Here is a 24,001-nt window from a genome sequence, read left to right as displayed (position 1 = left end):
TCCAAACAAAACCTTTTAAAACCAACATCAACCATTGAGTTCAAATGTCTAATAGAAACATTAAAATGTAATTATTATGTATGTTAGCATGTGTGTAATATCATGTACTGCATGTACATATGTATAGGTATATAGATAGATAAATATGAGAGATTTTAACATCGAGGGGAGCTCAATTATGATCTATGCAATGGAGCGAGAGATAAATATGCCCACTTTTCTAAGGCTGGAATGTATATCTTCAAAGTGGTGTGGGGCATTCATATCATGCAAGTGCACTCAAGGAGTTGTTTCAACTTCGCATCCACAGGAGAGGAGTAGTGGACCCCCATACTCTTTGACTTTGATTATGAGGGATCAGATGTTCCGGATGATGGGAGTAGTGTTTCGGACAGATGGGGAAGGAGCTGTGATCACACACAAACCACGGCTACTTTCCAGCTAGCTCTCTTGAGACAGACAAGGCATGAGTCTTGTAGTGGCAGTGATCTGTTTAGGACCTGAGGAGCAGCTCAAGCAAGTCACCCACTGGCAACTAAGCCAATGTGACAGTCGGCTAGGTGTGGAAAACTCTTTTCTAAAGCAATGAGCCACTTGCCGTCTTTAAAGAGGGTCGCCGTTGCAAAAAAGCGAAGGCATAAACATGCAGGATCCTGATTTTGAAGTCTTCCCATCCGTGGGTCAATCTAGACCACCCGCCCTCCTATAAGCTCTCCCTTATTAAACACATTTGGGACCAAAGACTGAGCTATTGAAATACACACACCTCCACTCGTGCCCAATGTTGGGGACCACACCTCCGATCCTCTCCCCAAGAGGAGACAACACCGTCATCTAATGTTTGTAGTTGAGAAAATGTGCTCTTGAATCAAGAGGATATCTATGGACCATCCCACCATAGCCCTCTACAACTCTTGACAAAGAATCAGCTGCTATATGGCTGTTGACGTGCTCGATCATAAAGATCGTGCCCATTCCAACTCACCAAGGTCCAACTCATGGGGTGGTGGTGGCAAACAAGGCCTTCTGATGCATGGAGAGATTCTCCTTCTCAGTGATCCTGTTTGCCAAGCACAGTACTTGGGAGCAATTCATCTTTGCGATCAATGGTTGTGACCCCTAGAGGTAGAGTTCTCCAGACTCCCGCGTAGTCTCCACTACTCCTTCAGACAATGGCGGCACAATGGATTGCTTAAGACAATTTACAAATTACAAATTCTACGTGGGAGATTGGGCAATGCATAGAGGGATGGCAGGGACGATGAAGTCAAATCATTCCCCAATCATGATGCAACTAAAGCAATCGCCTACATGATCTTAGCCAAGACCTTGAGTCTACGGCTGTAGCACCATCTTGTTGACATCATTTATGAACTCAAAGAGGTCTTGTTCAAAAACGCAACATCTTGGACAACATCTTCACCTTTTGGGAGGCAATGGATTGGGCCCGAGACGAGTTCGAGCCTATGCAGTCCTCCTTTTGGATTTTGAGAAGGCTTCTGATAGGGTGGAGTGGCAATTTTTTAAGGGCTTCTTGGACAGATGGGTATGTGTCTATGCCTTGTATATGGGGACTGCCATCCAGATGCTCATCAAGGGTCACACGGGAGAGGCCTTTCCCGCTTTGAATGCCAGGGTTGTGCCCTCTCACTCCTTTCCTTTTCTTTTTTTGGCAAAGTCCTTGGGCTTATTTTTGTGCTCCCGGGCAGCAGGCCTCCCCGGGATGCAGCTCTTGATCCACCAGGAGTTGCTATTAAACTAAGAGTTGCAAATGACACAGCACTTTGTGTGCAGGGCATGACAACGAGTCTAGAGGGAATCAAGGAAGCTCTTGAGTTATACCGTATGGCATCCAAGGCTAGGCTCAACTGGACCAAATCACTCAGCTTCCTTACAGCGGCCGAGGAGGTCCAGGAGATCTTCGATCGGGTGGAAGCTCTGGGTTTTCGATGGATCCTGCATGGTCAGACTGCAAGGTACTTGGGATGTCCAGTGGGCATTGACATTCCAGTGATAGCCCCAGTACTAGAAACTGTGTGCGGCACTGCTACTATATAAAAGCTCATCCAAACTCTCCTTGGCAAGGCGGGCCATCATGGCCAATCAGGTCCTCTAAGCTACAGCGTGGTACATAGCCTCATGCTGGTGCTTTCACAAGGAGTGAATGGGACAGCTCAGCCACTTGGTGCGCAACTTCTTGTGGTCAGGATCACATGGTACTTGGGTTGCTTAGCAGACCAGGATTTTGTCCTAGGCAGAGGCAGGACTGGGGGCATCATTGATCTAGAGATGAGCCTTCCTGGGAAACCTAGTAGTGCATGGTCTCACCCCAGGTTCATAGCCCCAGAAGCTCCTGCTTCAGAGAAGGCTTCTGAGGAACCCCCCCACACAAGGGACATTGTAAGCAGTCGCATCAATGGATCTTCTCTAACAACCCCCTCACGGGAAAGGGCTCGCTATTGATGAGTAGTGTACAGAGGGTTTGGCAGCATTTGAATCTGGCTGACAAGCAAGACTTAGATTTGACTCACCCCTTGGCTCGTTGCTGGTAGCTACTCAAGTAGACTGCCAGCTCGGTCAGGTAATTGTTAGCTGGTTGGTTGGTTCTGATCTCGTTGCGTGACCCATGGCTAGTTGCAAAGGTTGGTCATATCTGGCACTTGCAGCAGGCCTACATTCCGTACTCTTGCAATCCCCTCTCTAAGACTCCGATCTACTTCAACCAGTTATCCCTTTCAAAAGATTACTTTCACGATCCCATTTCTCTACCCCAATGGACATTCTAAACCCTTAAACTCAGATTTGGATTTCTCAGCCCTATACCCTCTATATCAAACGAGTTCCCACTCATACTCGCAAATCCTTACTCCCTCACCAATCCCTTATCATTGTCATCCCTTATCATTACCATCCCTTACTTTGCCATCCTCTCTCTAAAACTCAGATCTACTTTAACTAGTAAGGCCTTCCAACAAACTACTTTCATTAACCCTATTTCTCTACCACCAATCTACATTTTAAACCCTTCAACTTAGATTATGACTCGTCAACCCTATACCTTCTAGACAAGCTCTCTGTTTGTAACATTCCTCAACCTAACCCTGTTATAAACCTTGAAACCCTTTCTAATCTTCCCTCCTCTCCACAGAAAACAGTGGTGGCCAGTCCCAAGCACTATGCTACACAATAAACTCCTTACTATTGTATCTCATCTCTTCTTTGCTGTACTGATTAGATGGCTTTTAATATTAAAAGAAAGGCTTTCCTTCACATGCATATTGTTTAGGCTGCTGCAGTAGTAGATAATGTTTAACGTTGCACGTCTGCTCATCCTATAGCTGTGCTAACTCATTGATTACCATGATGACTATTTTTCATGCGAAAATGCTGGGAATCGGGATAAGATCTTGCTTGGCCTCCATCTTAGATGAATAGTACCTGAGGATGTCTAGGGTAGATTAGTGCAGGGCAACAACATCAATCAGTTAAGCAGCTTTTTTGTGACCCTATGACAAGTTGTTAGAGCAATGACTTAACTGTACATAGCATTAAATGCAAAGAATTTGATTTCATTTGAAAGTGCAGCAGAGGTGATTCACTTTTGTCCCTCGCTAGACCCAAAGTCCCTTCTGCTCAGATGTAGATGACATGACAATAAAAGAAAGTATGACATCTAACAGTCCTAATCTCAGGTTTCAACCAAAAAGCAGCTTTGGTGCTTTTGAGAGTCTTCAACATTGATTTTTTGAAAATCGCTACTTTTCCCCTTAAAAAGGAAGACAATGAATTTTCTCAGAGGAATATGTCACAATACAATTGTGGAAAGCACTAAACTATTAAAACATAAAACTAAACAAGTTTCAAATTATGTACTTATCAACAAAACAATAAACACAAGATGGTGGAAATTCATGTGCACGTTTCTATCTGAAGGCGATGTCCAAGCCTATGGACATCACATTCCTGACAGCTTAATATAAAAAATTTACATCAAGCAGTTGACCTTCAGTAGACCCTGAGTAGAGGAAAAAGAAGGAACAAAGATGGAGGTTCTTGGTGTTGATGATTTTTACGTCTGCTTCTTGTTGAAAACAAGCCTTACTAAATCCCTCATCCTAGTCTTCAACCATCTTCCTTAGCCCTTGGGCAAACATGATGGGCTCATCTGAGTGTCCACAGGCTGCCATATGATGGCCAATGGGTGGCCTTAATGCATTCAATCTGGTTGCCCCTAAAGTAGGTTCAAACCCAAATATAAAACGGAACCTACATATGCCTAGACGTCCCAGTCAATGGGCTCACTAATGAGCTCACAACATGGAGAGCTATAAGCGTACCAGAAGCAGGACAAGAAACCACCACATACAGATGATGAATTTGGTGTTCCCTTCTGCTTGTGAATAAGTTAGATCCTTCACCTCTTGGGGTATTGAATTGTCATAGATACAATCATTGCCTCATGTTATTGATGCCTCCCTGTAAAACTTATTGAAATGCTGACAGCTTTGAACTGTTTGGGATTTAGCAAATTTCTGCAATGCTTACTTGGTGTGCATGATATCACACATGAAGAAACTATTTTCAACGGTTTGTGCAAAAACATTGCCAGTGAAAATTCTACCAAGTCTGTTAGGCTCTTTGCATGATCTCCTTGCCACTTCTGCCCCGATGTGACTGCTTCGCCATTGCGGTGCATGGTTATGCCCCATACCTAGGATGACCATCTTGAGTACGAATTTGACCATGCTGTACCACAACCTGCACATGAGATGAAAGCACATGGAAAGCTAAATACAGAAATTCCATCAATAGAAACTATGCTCTGTCAAGTACAGTATGGACTCTGGAAGGGAGCTAGCAGCTCAATACCAAGCCATAATTTCTAAATAGGGAACCACCCCGAGCTTGAGGTCTACTCCACCCACAGGTCCTTTGGCATTGACATGGTAGCATCCCATATGCTTGGTAGAGAATGCTACAAAGGACCCTCAACGGTTCCACAAGAAGCACATCACCCCACAGCATAGACATAGCTGTAAGACCATACCACCATGACCACACAATTACCATCTAGTTCCCTAAGCCATAGTAGATATCGAGGCACCACGAGGATTACTCGGAATTGCATCTAGCACCTACCTGAAAATACATCTCAAATTCTTCAAATGATTAGACAAAATGTAGCACCTTAAATCCGTTTTACTTCACCTAAACCTCCTATGAATCCTACCACCACATACTGCCACATGGTCGAGGCTGAGATTGGGTAAACCATCCCAAAATCTCCTAGCCATCCAAGAGCTCACACCTTTATTGGTTCGAGGATCTATTCTCGCACGGTGGCAGAGTTTCCAGATAGACTGGATGATTAGGAGTATCTAGCAATACAGATAGAGTGTGACAGGTTCAGCCCAAAGTCACCCTCCTTTGATGCTTTCATGTCCCAGGCCTCTGAGCCTTTTTTCACTTATGCCAAGAAAGGGATCAGAGCTCCCGTCAAGCCCCTCAGTTCAGGCATACTTCCAATCTCAGGCATGATATGCCTCAGCAAATGAGTGATTCCAGGATAATCGACAGATTGGCTAATAGAGATCTCCCCCCTACTTTCTCGATTCATTGGACACGAGGTGCCGCAAAGGAGGGTTACCTTCTTATTCCGTTGGAGACTTGCAGATGATACGGGAGTATTCCTCACCGTCTCATGGAGATCACTTCGTATTTCTAGTTCAATCTTTATACAGCAGATCCAGCTACCGTTGAGATTGCCAGTGCGAGAGAGGAGGTTTGGAGCATGTTCCATAGATGGTCTCGGATAAGATGTGCCACATGCTTGAGACCAGCATCATGCCAACTTGGTTGAAGGAGAGGAGACCCCAGAGGAGATTCCCGTCATCGGCCAAGCACTGCCCATGTCACCCTCATTGAGGATGGCAACCCATATGTATTCTGATTTCTCTTATGCGAGTCAATAAAGGTCCTCTGCCTTGAGTAGTCCCTCTAAAATGATGTATGCTTTTATGGCTTTGGAGTCAATAAGGGTACTCTTCCCTGGGTAGTCCCCCAAAAAATGATTGTATTGGGTGTTTATTTCCAGGACTTTGTGGGATATCATTGGACCTCATCTCTTATCCACCTTCCCATAAGCTCTTGAGCTAGGATCTTTGGGCGAGCCTTTGTGTATGGTCTCATTTGTCTCATCCCCTAAAAAGGAGACAAGATAGTTCCCAAGAATTGGAGACCCTTTACCTATAAGATCTTGGCAAAGACTTTGGCCTTGAGTCTCAGACCACAAACACGCTTTGTTCAAGATCGGAGTATCCCGAACAACATGTTTACTTTTTGAGAGCTACACATTGTACTTCTCAATTTTGAGAAGCCTTACGACAGAGTTGACTGGAGCTTCTTGGAGGGTACAATAGGAGGTTGGGCTGTACTGACAAATGGATTTCCCTTGTATTCTCACTCGGCCAGCAAGATGGTGTTGTGTAGAGACAGAAAACCTACATTTTAGTTATCCAGATCAGGGCTGTCCTCTTGCACCATATCTTTTTTTTTTCGTGGCTAAGGCTATGGGTTCCTTTTTGTAGGCTACTAGCCAGGGCACTAAAGGGCTTTCTCTCCTGATCAAGCAGGAGCAGGTTTATTGGATACAAAGTTTGCAAATGACACATCAGTGACAGCAAGGGAGATCTGCAGAGTCTGACTACCACCTCTTCTTCCATAGATAAGTTCAGCCTAGCATCAAGAGGACTTGTCAACTAGAACAAATCAAGAAAATAGCCAGACAACCTTTTTCCTTAACCCCTTGGTACAGTATCAGGTTGTTACCCATCTAGACAAGGTGGAATGCCTAGCAAGGAATAGTATTGGAGACTGGTTCAGGGGAGGTCGAGAGATTACGGAGAAGACTATAATGCATGCTTATGGACCTCTCCCACAGGTCACTACCACTCCACTCCAGACTATGAGAACCATCCTTCAGCTGTGGAGAGAGCTTCTCACTGAGCCTCGGGAGAATCCTCAGCCTATTTTCAGTTGGTCTAGATGGTTCAGTTTGCTTGGCATATGTATAGTGTCAGAATGGGGCCAGCACCATTCTTATATTATTCTGCATATACTTTCCACTGACTTATGCGTCGCAGTCCACTTCAGCTGATATATTGGCTTCTATTTAGGTGGACCTTATTTTCACCATGAGGAGTCAGTGGGAGAGATGTATAGGAGATTGATCTCATTCATGAGGACCTGGTTGTTCCTTTTTTTCTATTTGACACCACTTGGGATGTCGTGTCACTGTAGACCACACCCTCAGCTTTTCTGTCATATTGGAGAGGTCAACTATGGAGTTCTTAGTCTCCCACCCCTTGTATAATTTGTAATGAATGGAATAAATTACCAGGTTTTACCAAAAAGTATCCAAGGGTTGAGAGCTCCTTACTCCCACTAGCCATTACATCCAAACGACCCATTTGACTCCATTTGCATATGGGACTAAACACAAGGCCCCACAAGTCCATGCGTCTTAAGCGCATCCACTACCACATTTTTGGACCAATCACACCATGCCATGAGGGAGATGGGCCAATGTGCCAACAATAAATCAAATCAGCTGCCAAGAGCCATCAAGTCTCACAAGAGCTTGCAAAAGTTCAATTCATTGCTTTGCATTAGCCACCATGCGTTGCCACTTTGCGCTAGCTGCCACTAGCATTTGCATTTCAGAGCATAAGGTGCTTATCATTATCTAGGGAACACAAGAATCTACCTATCTGAATCTTATTATTGATATCTCCACTAGACCGCATGAAAATATTCAGCCATTACACATCTCCACAAGATCCCATGGATCAATATGTTCACACAGCTAATCTTGTCTCATTTGCCTCAGCACTTCACAATCTCAGTGGAGACCCACTCCAATTTCAGGAGAGTAGATAAAGTCCATACGTAGCTTTCAAAGTATTTGTGTCTTTCTCGTCACCTGTAAAATTGTGGATTGTCTTACTCCATCCGGAAGAGGAAGAAGATTACATTTCTACTTGCTTAACACATTGTATAATTAAATGATACAAATCCATGTATCCTGTTGACTCATCCTTGTGGTTATCCTGCTCTTGCGCATAGAATTGTTCCATTTCGTACTCAGTCTATTCCCCAAATTGAGCAAACTCTTCGCATCTATGAGGGAAAACAACATATTCAAGCACATTTTCTTTTGGAATATCCAAAGAGCGCTTTGGCAAGAGTTCTACCAAGGAAATTTCTTGCTGGGCAAGGCCAAAACAGTGAGGCAAAGTGCCCAAAATGGATCTTTTATAGCATGCACGTGTCCATGCCTGGCAGTAGATTTCAAAACACCAGGGAACAACGTTCCAAAAACGTTACAAGAACACCGGAACACTTTTTCTCAGCATTCTGAGGTCTGCTCTGACCATTCCGGAAACGTCTTGGACGTTCCTCGGGTGAAGGTTGAGGAAACACTATTCAACCCTAAAACAGGTCGAGCCTGAATTTTTGTCAGCCAAAACACAAGTGGGCTTTTTCCTTCCCAAAATTACAGCAACAAGAGCAATAAGGTGACAATTGTACTCAAGAAGATGGTCTTGGAAGTCTTGCCTTTCATGCAAGTAATCATCCATAAGTGGCAGAGCCAAGACCTTTTACTTTTCGCTCAAGCAAATCCTTCCAAAATAGTTTTCCAATTCCAAAAAAGGCCAGTACAGGCCAAAACTAGATTTACCTTTTGATATTCCTTCCGTGAAAACAACCTTGGTCCATGCACAACCAGCCCATGCATCGTCTATGTTCCAGTGTTAACCCCTTTAGCTGCCCTATCCACATGCGACCAGTTTCTTGGAGTGAATTCAGCTACCATGCCTCTTGTCTCTCGTGTATTGGATTTGAAGTACTCAAGGGTGCTACTTGCAAAATTACAATTACCTAGAGCATCTAGATAGAAACCGGAATCCAAATACATCATTTGCACCACCTGGTCAAATCGCTTTTGCTTAGCCAGCCCACTTACAAAGAGCAGCTGCTTTGACATGCCCATCTACAAAACGTTTATGCCTAGCATGTCTTGCAAATTCCAATTCATAGCTCAACCAAATCAAGCCTGCATGCAGATTGAAATTTGTGATTCATCCATATTCCTACTCCCACAAATTGTTATAAAACTCCATGGCTTGTACTATATACCTTTGTAAGACTAGAATAAGTCTAATCATACAAATTTAGAATTTTTGTTGTTCTAAAGATCAAAAATCTACAAAGAAAATAAAAGAGAAAATGAAAGAGAAGAAAAAACAGGTAAACAAAAACTTTTATGAAAAACAGAAGGAAGACATACTTAGCAAGCAAAGCAACACTTATGTCGTCATCAGTGCCCAAGCATGCCTAAAGTACTTATAAAAACCACAAACACGAGAGAGAAGCTCTTCTTCCAAAAACTCAACTCAAACTCCAAAAAGACATCCATTTGAAGACTATGATCCAAGGCAGCTTCTCGGCAGCTTCTCGTGCTCATTACAGTCTACTAGTCGGACCTATCACAAGCTTCAAAATTCCCAAATTAAACCCCATGAACTGCCCTTAGGATATCTTAACGCTTTATGGTTCAATCCAACACCTAATTGACGGGTTCCTTGGTGCCAACCAGAAGCCAAACTACTACAAGGCCCATCAGGTCTTTAGGTAGGAGTGAACATGACCACCCAAACACGCATGACAATGTGTTCCCCATTTATTTTTATGAGCTTAGGCTCCACTATAATTAACATGTTATCCTAAATACAAGGGTTAAGCTAAAAATAGCCCACTAGTCCATACTTTTTGTCATGTGCACGGATCGGTATCTGACGTGTACTAGGTACACAGAACTAGCTCAGGTTAGCCTGGGGAGGCTTAGAGCTAGGCAGGCTTGATTCTCGGGTTGAGTGGCAAGGGTACGAACTATTTATAGGTCTTCGCTATTTTTGGCGCCGGGGCCCGAGTCTATAAAAGAGGCCCAGGGGGTTCAGTTCTCAGTGTGCAGTTGGGAGCAAGTCTCGTTCCCAGGTGCTAGGTCTGATCCTGGATTGTGTCGCGGACGCGCGCCTGCATCTTAGCGTAGCCCAAGGCCCAGTGACAGATCCAGGGCTTCACAGCGCCACCTGGTGGTATGGGACACCAGGCTGGTTTGGATCTGATTGGGAGTTCGTGCCGGTAGCTCAGCTCGTGGCTCGGGGGGACATCTTCTGATTCGGGATCACATCCCGTAGATGTCACGGTTGGGTGGTGAGCAGCCTGCTCAGTTCTGATGTTGTGTGTGGTTATTTTGCAGATCAGGGGTTTCAGGAGTGCTGGGATGTGTCAGTTGGTATCAGAGCCAGCTCCTGAGGTAGGAACTTCTGATGCGAGAAATTTGACGGATTTCTCTTCCAGGTATGCCCTAAAATTCGAGATTTCCTGCTGCGTATTTGCTGTCTACCTGGGGTAGAAGGGGTGAGGAAATATCTGGAAAAAGAGGAAGAAGAGGAGTGAAATTGAATCGAAAATTCTGAAGGCTACAGAAAGAAGTCTGAGGGAGGAGAAGGAGAGCAGAAAGGAAGGAGCATAGGGCAGGAAATTGACAGCCTAGGAGTAGAGTATGCGGGGAGTAGAAGAGGCGAGGCTGTAGGGGCAGGACAGCCTGCGCAACAGGCTGACCACAGCCTGCGCAACAGGCTGCGAACAGCCTGCCTAGGGCTGCGTGCAGCCTGTGCAGGAAGAAGGGCAGGGGGAAGGTGCTTTTTTGCGAAAAAGCACCCCTCCAAAGTTGGAGGGGCTCAGGTGCTTTTTTCGTAAAAGCACCCCTCCAAAGCTGGAGGGGCTCAGCCTTCTTTGGAAGCCTAGCTTCCAAATTAGGCCGCCCTGCACCCTATATAGGTGGGGGCTGGGTGCTAGGCAACCCACAAGCAGCCCCAGTTTCGAGATCTTACCTTGAGATCTGAGCCAGCCCGCCTCGCCCTTCAGCAGCGCCCAGTTTCGACCAGCTCCTCTGCTGCAGCCCCTGCCTGCGTCAGCCCAGCGCTGCTCCCAAGGCTCCAGTACCAGCCCGTACAGCTGCAGCTACAGCCGTACAGCCTGTACGGACTGTACTGTCACCTGCGGTACCTGCAGCTGCTCCGTACAGCAGCTGCGCCTGCACCTACAGCCACCGTACGGACTGCGTCAGCAGCCGTACAGGCCACGTCAGCAGTCCGTACAGCCTCCACCATTGACTGCGCATCCGGTTGCAGATTCGGGGAGGCACCAGGGTTCGTGGTCTTCCAGATTTCAGCATCCTTTCTGTCAGATTTATCTGGGACGGTTTTCTTCTACTCCATCTCCCTCCGTGCTCCGTTTCAGTTATTTATTTCTCTCAGCCTGTAATCGAGTTAGTATTCAGCCATGTCTGATGCTCCGAATCCCGAGTTCACTATGGGAGAGCAGGAATTAGATTACACTCCAGTGGGGGAGGATGATCAGGGTCTCTATGACGACCTGATCACTAAGAAAGCCTTCAGTGAGTTCACGACTGCTCTAGATGGTAAATTTGAGCAGGTCAACGCTAATCAATCGGGGTTGACACAGCAACTCCAAGGGATACAAGCTACCTTGACTCTTCTGGCTAGCACGGTTCAGGCACTCACGCATGTGGATGCCATGGCCTCCGTGCTAGGCCCGAATATCACTCCGGATCCCTTTCCAGGTGACCAGAAATCAAGAACAAAGGAGGTGGTTGACACTTGGCTGCACAAGTGGCAAGTTCACTTCCAATTTCACCCCTATCCAGACGAGAAAAAGATTCAGCTAGCAGCAGGGTTTATGTCAGGTAAAGCCTTGCTTTGGTGGAAAGAACTCCAGCCTAAGCCTGATACTTGGACAGAATTTGAGGGTATCTTCAGGAAGGAGTTCCTGAAGAAGGAAGATGATTATGATATCGTCGGCAAGCTCAAAGCCCTCGATATGTCAAAATTGAACTTAACTTTTGAAGTCTATCTTCAGAGATTTAGGGATCTGCAAACCAGGGCCACCAAAATGGATCCTGTAACCTTGTTAGGTTTTTTCGTGGATGGTTTGCCAGACTCCTATAAGTTACAGATTAAGAATAACAAGTGCACAACATTACAGGAGGCCATGACATATGCACGCATATATGATGACACCATGGCCGGTATTAAAACAACCACAGTTACCGAGACCAGCGGAAAGAACAAACGCAAGTTCTTTCAGCATGCGACTGGTATTGGGGAGACGAAGTCTACGGACAACGCCTCCAAGAAAAGCTTAACTCCTGCGAAGAATGGTAAGGCCCGTTTCCTTCGCACTCTCAGGCTCAAGAAAGAGGGCCGGTGTTTTTATTGCGAGGAGCGGGGCCACACGAAGAATGAGTGTCCTAAGCGGAAGAACCAGAAATTGGTGCTAGGACCGAAGCTCCAGGCAGGTCAGCGTACCGCAGCCAAGGGAGCCAACCAGGTTACGATGACAGGTATTTCAGTAAATGTCATTACTTGCCCCCTTTCTTGTAATTGTACCTTTAATACTTCGTTATTTGGTTCCCATGATCTTTTCCGAGTTTATGGAGAAGTTAGGGACCAACGGGTTCACATTCTCTTTGATCCGGGCAGCTCTCACAATTTTGTTAATTACAAATTTGTGCAGAAGATGGGGCTGTCCACAGTACCTAGCGACCACACCTACGAGGTGCAGCTTCCAGCAGGGAAGCAGTTTTGGGATCGCAAGGTTGAAGCGCTTCCCATCCGGATTCAAGCCTACACAGGAGCTCTCACATGTTACGTTATGCATCTAGAGCATGTAGACTTGTTGATCGGGATAGAGTGGTTTAAAACCCACAATATCCAGATCGGATGGACGGAGCATACCCTTTCTTTTGAAGACAAAGGCACCCAATTTTGTATTCAGTGTGATAACATTATCCCTTCTCAGGGGCCTATTGTATCTGCGATGCAGCTTCGGAATATATTAAACACTTCTCATTATGATGTCTATCAGTGTGTTTTGATTCCACTCTCTTCATTTATTGTTTCGGTAATTAACAAAAATGAATTAAGTGTGTTTGAACACCGAGAATTGAGAACGTTGTTAGATAATTTTAAGGACGTATTCCCAGCTCAACTGCCGGAAGGTTTACCTCCAGAAAGGGCAGTAGATCATCGCATAGACTTAGTCCCAGGGGCTCAACCTATCAGTGTACCACCATATAGGATGAGCCAGGTAGAGGAGGATGAGTTAGCTATCCAGCTTGAGGATTACCTGAATATGGGCTATATCCGCCCAAGTAAATCTCCTTGGGGTGCACCTGTCCTCTTAAGAAAGAAGAAGGATTCTTCCTGGAGGATGTGTATAGATTATAAACGACTAAATAAAGTTACAATTAAGAACCGCTATCCTTTACCTCGTTCTGATGATTTAATAGACCGTTTGGCCGGAGCGAAGTATTTCACTAAGATTGATTTGCGTACGGGTTATCACCAAATCCGTATCTATGCTAAACACATAGATAGGACCGCATTCCGGACTAGGTATGGTCATTACGAGTTCCTCGTATTACCTTTTGGTTTGACCAATGCTCCTGCTACTTTTCAGCAGATGATGAACGATTTGTTCAGGGATTATCTGGGCAAATTTGTTGTAGTGTTCTTAGATGATATCTTGGTATATAGTAAAACGCTTGAGGATCATATAGGACACCTTCGGGTTGTCTTACTTGTTCTAAGACAGCATAAGCTTTATGCCAAGATGAGTAAATGTGACTTCTTTATGAAGGAGATCATTTACTTAGGACACAAGATTTCTTCTGAAGGTATTAGCATTGATCTGGATCGTATCCAGAAGCTTTTAGAATGGCCTATCCCTCAGACTGTGAAACAACTTCGTTCTTTCCTAGGATTTACGGTATTTCTTCGGAAGTCAGTCCGTGATTATTCACAAATCACGGTACCCTTGACCAACATATTGAAAGGTCGTGGACGCAGGTCTACTCAACCGATCCCTTGGAATGATGCAATGAACAAGGCTTTTGAAACCTTGAAGTTATCTATCAAGGAAGCACCCGTTCTTGCATTACCCGATCCTACCCGGCCTTATGTTTTAGAGGCCGATGCGAGTGATTATGCGATTGGGGCAGCTCTATTCCAAGAGGGCAGACCTGTAGCTTTTGAGAGTAAGAAGCTAGACGACACCCAGTATCGTTGGCCCACACTGGAGAAGGAACTTTATGCGGTAGTGTATGCTCTCAAGGTTTGGAGACACTACTTGTATGGTTCAAAGTTCCTTGTATTGACTGATCACCAGTCAATCAAGTATGTGTGTGATGGCTCAGAATTGAGAGGAAGGAAAGCTAGATGGGCAGAGCTAATGCAGGATTTTGATTTTGAAATACGTTATCGTAAGGGTTCGTTGAATAGTGTGGCGGATGCCTTAAGTCGAGTTAAGTTTGTAAATGCTTTGTCATTTACGGAAATATCCTCAGACCTATTTCAATCCTTGAGAGGGCTATACGCAACTGATAGTCATTTCAGTTCTTATTGGCAGAGAGTCCAGGATGGGAGCTCCATGGTTGACCAGGACTCAGGGATTGTGCCACCTAGGATACAGGCGGCGGGAGGTCAGTGGATGATTAGGAACGGCTTGCTGTTCCGGAATGAAAAGATTTGTGTGCCTGATGTTCTGGACCTTAAATCCAAGATTCTCTGGGAGTGTCATGATGCTCCTAGTGCGGGACATCCAGGTATACATAGGACTCTGTCTCTTGTGAAGCATACCTTTTATTGGCCTAAGATGCGTGCATTCGTAGAGAACTATGTGGTAGGTTGCCGGGTTTGTCAGGTTACTAAGGCTGAACGCCTTAGGAGCGCGGGCTTATTACAGCCTTTACAGATTCCAGGTAATAAATGGGAAAGTATTTCCATGGATTTTATTACTGGTTTGCCTCGTACGCGCAAGGGTCATGACTCTATTTGGGTCATAGTCGACCGTTTGACAAAAATGGCTAGATTCTTACCTACAAGAACAACTATTTCAGCTGTTCAGCTGGCTCACGAGTTTGTGGACCACTTGTTCAAGCTGTATGGTTTGCCATCTGACATAGTCAGTGACAGGGACTCAAAGTTTACAAGTAACTTTTGGACACTTGTATTTGAGAAGTTAGAAACTACTCTAAGTATGAGTTCCTCGGATCATGCACAATCCGATGGCAGTACAGAGAAGGTCAACCAGTTGGTTGAAGACATGCTTCGGGCATATGTATCTAAGAGACAGTCTTCGTGGGAAGATTATCTACCCATGATTGAATTTGCTTACAACAGTGCAAAGCATTCTAGTACAGGTTATAGTCCTTTTATGCTTATGTACGGGTTTCAACCTAAGTCACCAGTTATGGTAGGATTACAAGGGATTCAAAATGATGCTGCTAAGAATTTCTTGCAAGACATGCAGGAAATGTTGCAGTTTGCCAAGGAGTCTATTAGAAGTGCCCAAGATCGGGACCGATTTTATGCTAATAGACATCGTTCACCTAGAGAGTTCTCTGAAGGAACGATGGTATATTTGAGAATTCCTAAGGAATCCAAGAGCCTAAGTACTGGTTTGGTTCCGAAATTATCCCCCAGATATTGTGGCCCATTCAAGGTCATTAAAAGAATTGGACCAGTTGCATATCGACTAGAATTGCCTCCTGATGTTAAAGTACATCCAGTCTTTCATGTCAGTAGACTGAAAGAAGTATTGGGTGCAGATGATCAAATTGTTTCTCCTCATGAGATTATAGAAGTTACAGATTTAACTTTTATTCCTCACGAACCTGAATCTATTCTTGAATTTCGTGAAAGACAGATTCGAAATCGTACTATCACGGAATACAAGATTAAGTGGAAGGATCGTGTTGAGGAGGATGCAACATGGGAGACATTACAAAACCTCCAAAGAACATTTCCCGATTTCTTAGCGAACTCAGGAGTGAGTTCTTAGAGGAGGGGGAGTATGTCATGTGCACGGATCGGTATCTGACGTGTACTAGGTACACAGAACTAGCTCAGGTTAGCCTGGGGAGGCTTAGAGCTAGGCAGGCTTGATTCTCGGGTTGAGTGGCAAGGGTACGAACTATTTATAGGTCTTCGCTATTTTTGGCGCCGGGGCCCGAGTCTATAAAAGAGGCCCAGGGGGTTCAGTTCTCAGTGTGCAGTTGGGAGCAAGTCTCGTTCCCAGGTGCTAGGTCTGATCCTGGATTGTGTCGCGGACGCGCGCCTGCATCTTAGCGTAGCCCAAGGCCCAGTGACAGATCCAGGGCTTCACAGCGCCACCTGGTGGTATGGGACACCAGGCTGGTTTGGATCTGATTGGGAGTTCGTGCCGGTAGCTCAGCTCGTGGCTCGGGGGGACATCTTCTGATTCGGGATCACATCCCGTAGATGTCACGGTTGGGTGGTGAGCAGCCTGCTCAGTTCTGATGTTGTGTGTGGTTATTTTGCAGATCAGGGGTTTCAGGAGTGCTGGGATGTGTCACTTTTCCTAAAGTTACCCCTACTTTTAGGCAAATCCCTCAATATGGGAACTAGTCCTCATCCAACGCTAGCTCTAGTCTAAGATCCGAGATGTTACCAAACCCGGTTACACTATGCCCATATCAGGATCGATACCGATCTGGAAACATCTGGCCTCACCTTGAGCCCTACTTGTACAGGGTCAAACCAACGATCTTTACCCTTCAAGCATTAACTAGATTGCTAGTACCTATTATGCTTATGTTAAGCATAACCAGGTCAAACATAAGCTAACTAGGGTTAGCTCCAAACACACAATTTAAAAGTATTTGTCAAACAGACTCAACAAATAATTGCCAAGGATTGCTCTCATCATACCTCAAAAAAAATCTTGTCCATATCAAGAGCTACCCTGAGCTTGCCGGTACTACCTTGGCCAATGGTAGTCCAATAAGTGGGTATCCACTCACTTGCAATAGGGTAGTGAGTTCTCATAGTCTATGGTGGTTTTGTGATATGGCTCATCTACTAATATCATGGATCTCCAACGTCCACAAGGAAGAGGAAATCTTCGTAGGAGAGCCAAGTGTCAACTATATGGTGGCACAAATGATGTTCATGTTTATGCAGTTACAATGTTCTATTAGAATCGTACATGCTTTGTAGTGAGTATATTTGAGACCTCTTGAAATACTAGCTCTCTCGTGGAACCTCACGCTCATAATTTACTGCAGAAACACTCATAAGAGCTCTCTCTCTCTCTCTCTCTCTCTCTCTCTCTCTCTCTCTCTCTCTCTCTACACACACCTAGGGCCCAAGACAACAGGTCGGGCTGGACCCCCCCCAAAGGTATTTTATTTCTTGAAGAGAATTTGTTACAAGAGTTCAGCGTAGAGCTGCCTGATACAAAATCCAAAACGTGAATGAATGAATCATTACATGAGCTCTCCGGCTCCCTTTCTTGGCAACAAGCCACTTGTCAATTTCTACATTACTTTCCTAATTACATGCCACTAAGGGCAACTCTGGAGTCTTCGAAGCACTTGGTCACGCGAACGGCCTCCTAGACTCTAATTAGGCTCCCATAGCGCTTAGGAAAATAACTCTTCCTAGTACCTGCAACAATTAATTAAAGTGCACCACCATGGCACCCATTAATTGTTAGCGCTTTGCATGCAAAAAACACATTGTGGACTAGTTCTAGTCACGGTGGGCGTCCCCACTGAACACATGTGCACACATAACAAATATAAAAATATATATTTATTCTCTGGTTGACCAGAGTCAACACTCTTGATCATAATTAAGGAGCTTTGACCAAGGGTCGATGCGCCTTAATTATAGCCAAGTCTCTCCAACCGAAGTTGGCACATCTTGGTTAACCGTGGTTAACCCTCTTGGCACATGCTAAGTCTTGTTGACCGAAGTCAACGCTCTCTGAACGTAGTCAGCTCTATAGTTCTCTGGTTAACCGTAGTTAACCCTCTTGGCGCATGCCAAGTCTCGTTAACCGAAGTCAACACTCTCTGACCGTAGTCAGCTCTGTAGTTCTCTGGTTAACCGTAGTTAACCCTCTTGGTAATAAACCAAGTCTCCCCGACCGAGGTCAAGTTTACTTGACCAGAGTCAAGTATCTTTGACCGTAGTCAATTCTTTGACCATTAAAAGAACTCTTTGACCATAATTAACACATATAAAACTCTTTGATTATGATCAAATAAATGGTCAACTGTACTTTGACTTAGGATATTTACATTGTGGTGACACCTCTCCTTGAGTGAAGGAAAGAAATGCCAACAATCAAAGTGACTTGTAGGCATGCTAGTCACGACAATGTCCCAAAGGGTAGCTTCCGTGAGAATGTCAACTTCTAGCCTCTAGAAAAAGAAAGCCCACATGGCCCTATCCAAACTTCAAGGATAGTCTTGCCTATACGTACAATCTATCATTTGGGTCAAGAAAGTGCCTTGTTCTCATTAATTCGGACCTTTAGCAATTCCACAGATCATGCATAATACTTTGAAAATCATGTTGTGAGTCTATTTCACGAATGGGTATAGATCAAACTTTACCGACCGCACCTATCACTTTAGGCCCAAGCATGTGTTTCTTCAAACTCAACCTTAGACACAATAGCCACGTAGTAGCTAACTCAGCACTAACAAATTGGGTTAGTTAATCCGAGGTTAAGTTTGTTTGATTTAAACTCAACCCATGGAATCAGGTTGGCTGTCAAATCATTGGAATGAGATTTACATGCCAATTTCAACGAGGATGCAATACATTCTAAAGAAATCACAGCCAAAGGCATCAAAGGGGACATATTATATAAACTTGTTTTTGCTAAACCTACACAACATGCATTGGTAGCCTATCATCAAAGCTTCATATATAAGCACGCTATGGAATAAAATATTCAGTAGACTTGAATCAAACATGGTATAAAGACACGCCATAGTTTTTTCTTTTAATGATCTTTATGCATGGGAGAGCGATCTAAATGAACTTTTCTGGTGTGACATTCTTCAGATAGTTTATTCAAAGAGCCATACACTATATATTAATCAATTTCATTGATAGTAAAAGGATAACAATATAAATCTGTTCCTTGAAACAAAATTTGGATGCACTGGAAGTTTTCAAGATGTTGAAAGCTCCATAGAGAAGAGATGTGCAAATGTATGAAAACCTTGAGATGCGGCAATAGTGAAAACAAAATTAGAAATCATGGCACGAATAGGACAATTTCAGAAGCAGCCCGGTGCATGATAGGTATTGAAATCTTATTTGATATTCAATGACAAAGATAGTGGTCTTACATATGGCTCAATATGTATATGTGGATTGCGTAAAAGGCTGCATACAGTATGCATAAGTGAAAATAAAAGGCTTAAGTCATCCAAACTCCGGGTAACCTGCAGTCTGACAAAAATCAGCCTTGGAGACAACAAAATTATCTGAGAGTCGTCTTCTCTGAAGCCTTTAATGTATGATCTTTAGCAGGAAAGACTGTGTCTAGATTTGACATTCCACAAATTGCAAGAAAGCTATAGCTTCTACAACAGGAAATAAATTGTTCTTTCATTAAATTACCTCATCAGCAATAAACTGTGTGAAATATGGGACAAGAGGATGGAGCCCAGAATCAGTTGCCAGACTGCTCAGAGCATCCTTTAGCAGCACTGAATCAGTACCTTTGATAATAAGCTCCACTATTTTGTCGAAATAAAGCTGCAAATTTCAGAGTTATTTTCTTCAGAAATGATACAAAAAGGAGTTATAAACAACCATCTTCCACAACTTTCTAAATATATCAAATGTTTTGCATTTTCATTTTTCATGAATAGCAGAAAACACTTATACTTGGAAATTGTTATTGAGCACAAACAAGATACATCTCAGTCTGAGCTTCTGGAGACTTCCCAACCACAAATCATCATGACCTATATAGCATGAACAGCACACACTGATATCTGAGCGCAGCTCTTCAGCAAGAGAGAATCAATTATGTTCCCATGTATGAGGATATGTATAATGGGGGTCTATCCAACCTCCACAAACAGCTGTGCATCATTGTGTCCATGTATGTTGGCTGAGGAAATAGGGCCTTCTTTCCTGCCACCTCAGCTGCGCCTCACCCTCGCCTCCCCCTCCGCCCCTTACTGCTGTTTTCTCCGCCTCCTGCCCTGCTGCGCATCTCCGCCCCCTCCCCATTTCACCCATCCCTCTAATCCGCCTTTCCTCCGTCTTCTCCCTCTGCCTCCCCAGCCCTGCCTGGCCGAATGCCCACAATGCACCTTTTCCTCCCACTTTTCGAGTGTGCGCCGTTCTTTGAGGGCCACCAGTTGGCCATGCACAGTCACAGCAGCCCCACCACTCCAACCTGGTTCTGTTCAGCCTGGTCGTGGGTTACCCATCTGCTGTCAGCTCTTTGAGGAGCTCCTTGTGGAGGTTTTCTGGACTGGGGTATTCTTGAGGCCCTGCTGGTTGTACACCAGCTAGGCTAGCCTTCAGTGGTGGACTGTTGCAGGCTTTTCCCTGTTCTAGCCTCCGGTTGGGACTGTTCCTTTGGACTGTTGGTGCTTTGCAAAATCGTTTTTTCCCTCCCTGGCTGCACTTTGCAGAACCCCCCCTTTTTCCCTATTCCATCTCTTTTTCCTTTTTCCACGCCTTGCCGCCTCCGCCTTTCGTCCACGAGCAGAAGAAGCCCTTTTGTTTGCATTTTTAGGACCGGAATCCTGGTGGTGACCATTCTTTGGGTCTGGCTACAGGGGCTCTCATGGCAGCTCCCTCGATTCCCACAGCCGTTCGGAGTACTTTTTCCCAAGAGGACAAACAGTATTTGAAGACAGCCGTTCAGTCCCTCCAGGGCGCAAGCATTGGTAGGCCATATTTTTTGCCTCACACCTACGAGCAGATTCATGATTGGATTCAGGTGGGCTTGGCCCTAGAGAGTGACCATCTTCAAGAGGTCGCTATCTATGAGAGAGGATTCTTCTTCTCCAGCTGAGCTCCCCTGTCCCCACCAAGGCCTTGGTGGACCAGAGTTCAATTTTCTCAGTTTGTATGTAGTGTTCCTCATTCCTTGGTACCACGGGTTCACAGCCGATGACATGGCAATGAAGCATCATGTGCCCCGATTCCCAATGACGCTCCGCTTCCCGAGGCTCCCGACGGAGTATCAGCCCATCTTAGTGACTCCATCGGAGGGGGTTTTGGCACAATCTTAGAGTCCTGGACGACCACAACAACTTTGGTTGTAGCAAATGATGGGGTCCCTCGCCTCAGGGTGATCGTGGAGTGCCCAGGGACTTTGCCGGATGAGATCTTCCTCAAGACTCTAGATGGGGCAAATGATGGGGTAGCTCGCCTCAAGGTGATCATTCAGTGCCTAGGGGCTTTGCCGGATGAGATCTTCCTCAAGACTCTAGATGGGGGAGAGCTTCGGCCCACGGTTGAGGTTTCTTGCTTCCATGGTTAGTGCCATCACTACAGAGAAATGGGCCACTTAGCGAGGTCACGTCGGGCACCCCCTCTCTTGTAACCTCGCCAAGGGTAATAGCATAGTTTTTTCCATACGCTACCATACGCATACGGCATACGGGTATGGAAGTATGATTGGAGTATGGATCAGCCCCTGGGGCTGAATCATACGTGACCCTAATTTTACAACCAAAAAAAAGGAAAATATACATTGTACACATTTAATTGACAGAGAGCTACAAAATTTTCAGCTTCAAGCTTCAAACTTCAGACTCGTATTAATTTAAGTCAAGAAACTGATAAAAAAACCTTTTCATAAAGGTCTGGGAACCCCATTTTCCCCCAAAAAAAAGCCAAGTATGATTGGCCCTACCATACACGTACGGAATAATTATTTCATACGCATATGGTTCAGCCAACCATACGCGTACGGACCCAACTATGGGTAACAGCGTGAGAATCACGAGGACAAAGCTCAACAATGACAAAGCTCAGCAAGGATAGAGCTCAAAGATCGGCCAGGTAGTTAGGTGGAGCCTTTTGAGGGCTTGAACTACATTGGACCAAAAGAAGCCACGCAAGAGGGCCGTAAAGAATTGCAGACATCGAGCTTGCCGATGCCAGAAGACGAGTACACCCTACACCAGCCCCCTCCCTTTCAAGGGAAGCAGGAAGCGAAGTTCCCCTCAAGACATCCTGGACACCTGAAGGAGAGATCTTCTTTGACCTCCTTGAAGACCCGCTCGAGACAATACCCCAAAGAAGATACCATCTTACCTCCCTCCCCCCCCCCCCCTCTCATCGCTCCCGTACACCCCCCAAGACCTTCCCCCCTCCCTTCCGCTCCCTCTCCCTAGCCCGCCCTCCCCTCCTCTCTACTTGTTTTGCCCTCCCCTTCCTCACATATGCCCTCCAGGCTCCCCCCCTGCTCCACGCTACACAATTGGTGATCACCCTCACTACCCACCCTCGATTATGTTCCCTCCCCCCCTCCATCCTCCATCTTAGATTCCCTGGTGACCCAACCTCCCTCTTTGCAATAGGCCATCCGGCATGGGCATAGCCTTTGCTTCTTCCTCTCAGTCCCCAATCGGACCCTTTCCTGGCTTAAGATGCGTCTCCCATAGAGCCGACAAAGGTAGACTCCCCTTTCTCACCGTTACTAGGACCGACGCCTCGTTTGGGACAGCCCTCGAGAGAATTACGGAAGCTTTGACCTTGGAATTACCTCTCATGGATTGTTGGAGAAGACTTCAACAATCTAGAGTCTAATGAGGACAAGTGGGGAAGTGTCTGCCTTCTAAGTGTCGTACCTGGGAGCCGTCATCTTTACGATGAGAGGCAAAGATCCGTGGGCGGTAGTCAAAGTTCTCCAAACTCTCTAGTAGCCTTTGTTATTTGTTCAACCAGAGGAGGCATGTTGGCTTATTTGAGAGTATTGACACATTCTATGTTGGGGACTCGTGCTCTGAGGAATACTTTCTCTCCTTCATCAAACTCTCTAAAAGTTCTATTCTCATCCGCATAATTTTTTGTCTTGTCCATGGCTTGACGGATGCTAGCTTTAGCCAGTGCTAGCATCTCCACTAGATTAAGTAATCTGTAACGCTAGGAACTTTTTGAGGAATTACAATTGTAGTTGTATTAGCTGGCTGAACCTCCCCTAGAAGAGGGTGTGGATTCCCAATGCCTTGTTGCAAGAGGAGGAGGTGCAGCATGCCATAGCAGAGATTTTGGCAACACTCAATTGTGTCCCCTCAGAACGATTGAGTTATTTCGGCAGCAACAGCGATTCAAGGTAGCGAGGAGATACGATCACAGGCACTGCAACGATAGCACACCTTCATGAGACAGAGAAAATATGAGATGCAACTTGGCTCTCATAGAGAGACTCGGGGAGCAAGACCCAACCTCCAGTTGGCTTGCAAATAAGTACAAGCGCACACCTTGACCTCCATGCCACAGAGATCCGCAGATTCAAGTTCTCTTACCATTCCTCCAAGACATAACGGATCCACCAAGGGGATAGGATGACTAGGAAAATCTTTCAAACCACTGGCCCTCAATCTACAAGGACCAACTTCAATGGTTGCTTGATGAGGGCAGCCAGATTCACTCAGACCCTCAAGTGACATTGGCAATGACCACAGCCTTTTACAACCAATTGTTGCAATCCGGGGAGGAGACCTCTCAGGTTCTCTGTCACGAGGGCGTGATTTCTAGCGCATGCATGTTGGCTTGTATGTGGGCAGGACCCTCGAAAAACAAGGGGCGAGGTCAAAGGATTACTCGATGTGCTAGAACCCCTAGCATTATTGCTTTGGGGGCAAATGAAAGGTCTAAGGCCAAGAGGGGCCCAATGAACCTTAAGAGTTAAGGTTAGCCATTGGTGGGTTTTTAAAAAGGCCCCACTTGAGGGGGCCTGGGGGCAACCCAAGGCATGGGCTGCCACGTGGCATGCCCATGCAGGCCTTTCTAGAAGGGAAGACTTAGGAAGGTTTGAGAGGAAAGAAAAT

At 45.3% G+C, this 24,001-nt stretch overlaps 1 protein-coding gene across 2 annotated transcripts in view; it reads right to left on the bottom strand.

Moving 5' to 3' along the window:
• Window positions 1-24,001, bottom strand: part of LOC147892644 (transcription initiation factor TFIID subunit 6-like) — a 90,320-nt gene that overhangs the window by 31,175 nt on the left and 35,144 nt on the right. For both annotated transcript variants that reach the window (XM_087386987.1, XM_087386986.1), the window contains 2 exons: window positions 19,596-19,733; window positions 19,322-19,417 (listed from right to left, as the gene is read on the bottom strand). In XM_087386987.1, coding sequence (XP_087243113.1) covers window positions 19,322-19,417; window positions 19,596-19,733 — 234 coding nt within the window. The remainder of the gene's footprint in view (window positions 1-19,321; window positions 19,418-19,595; window positions 19,734-24,001) is intronic.

The sequence above is a fragment of the Dipteris shenzhenensis genome, chromosome 16 (assembly GCF_047967505.1).
Source record: "Dipteris shenzhenensis isolate YYH24624 ecotype China chromosome 16, Dip_SZ_1.0, whole genome shotgun sequence".
Lineage (NCBI taxonomy): Eukaryota > Viridiplantae > Streptophyta > Polypodiopsida > Gleicheniales > Dipteridaceae > Dipteris > Dipteris shenzhenensis.
This window is presented reverse-complemented; position numbering and strand designations above follow the sequence as displayed.